General features: G+C 61.2%; 1 protein-coding gene across 1 annotated transcript in view; it reads right to left on the reverse strand.

The window, feature by feature from the left end:
• The window catches only part of VSTM2B (V-set and transmembrane domain containing 2B), a 24,794-nt gene extending 24,523 nt beyond the window's left edge, over nt 1-271 (reverse strand). The window contains exon 1 of the mRNA XM_009276765.1: nt 66-271. Within this exon, the coding sequence (XP_009275040.1) occupies nt 66-138 (73 nt within the window). The 5' untranslated portion in view covers nt 139-271. The remainder of the gene's footprint in view (nt 1-65) is intronic.
• Between the last annotated feature and the right edge of the window lie 244 nt (nt 272-515).

Here is a 515-nt window from a genome sequence, read left to right on the forward strand (position 1 = left end):
CCCGCCAGCAAGTTGTGTCCGGAGCGGCGGCTCACCGCGGGAGGAGGCAGAAGTTTCCTACTCACCTGTGACGATGAACAGCAGAGGTGCATTGAACATCAGGTAACAGAGGGTGCAGAAGAGCCCCCGATTTTCCATCTCATCTATGTGGGCTGCGGGCGGGGGCCGGGCTCGGGGCGCAGCCGGGCACGCCTCAATCCATCGCACGCAGCGGGGCTGGGTCAGGGCTCCTTCCCAAAAAGCCAAAGCCACCCGACTAACCTTGGTTTGTGGGGAAGCAAATATAAAATCCACAGCCCAAACTCGCTGGCAGGTAGAAGCGACGCTCCTGGGAATGAAACAATAAATCTCGTCCCGGTTCTTTGCTCCGCCGCGAGCGGGATTCAACTGCCCTGCGCTGAATGGGGGCTCCTGCTGTCCGCAAGCGAGGAAGCGACGCTGGGCTCCCCTCCGAGACCCATCACACTGACAAGTCTGCTCTCGGAGCTCGCAGGAAGGTCCAGCGAAGCGGCAGG

This window comes from Aptenodytes forsteri, unplaced genomic scaffold (genome assembly GCF_000699145.1).
Source record: "Aptenodytes forsteri isolate BGI_AS27 unplaced genomic scaffold, ASM69914v1 Scaffold33, whole genome shotgun sequence".
NCBI lineage: Eukaryota > Metazoa > Chordata > Aves > Sphenisciformes > Spheniscidae > Aptenodytes > Aptenodytes forsteri.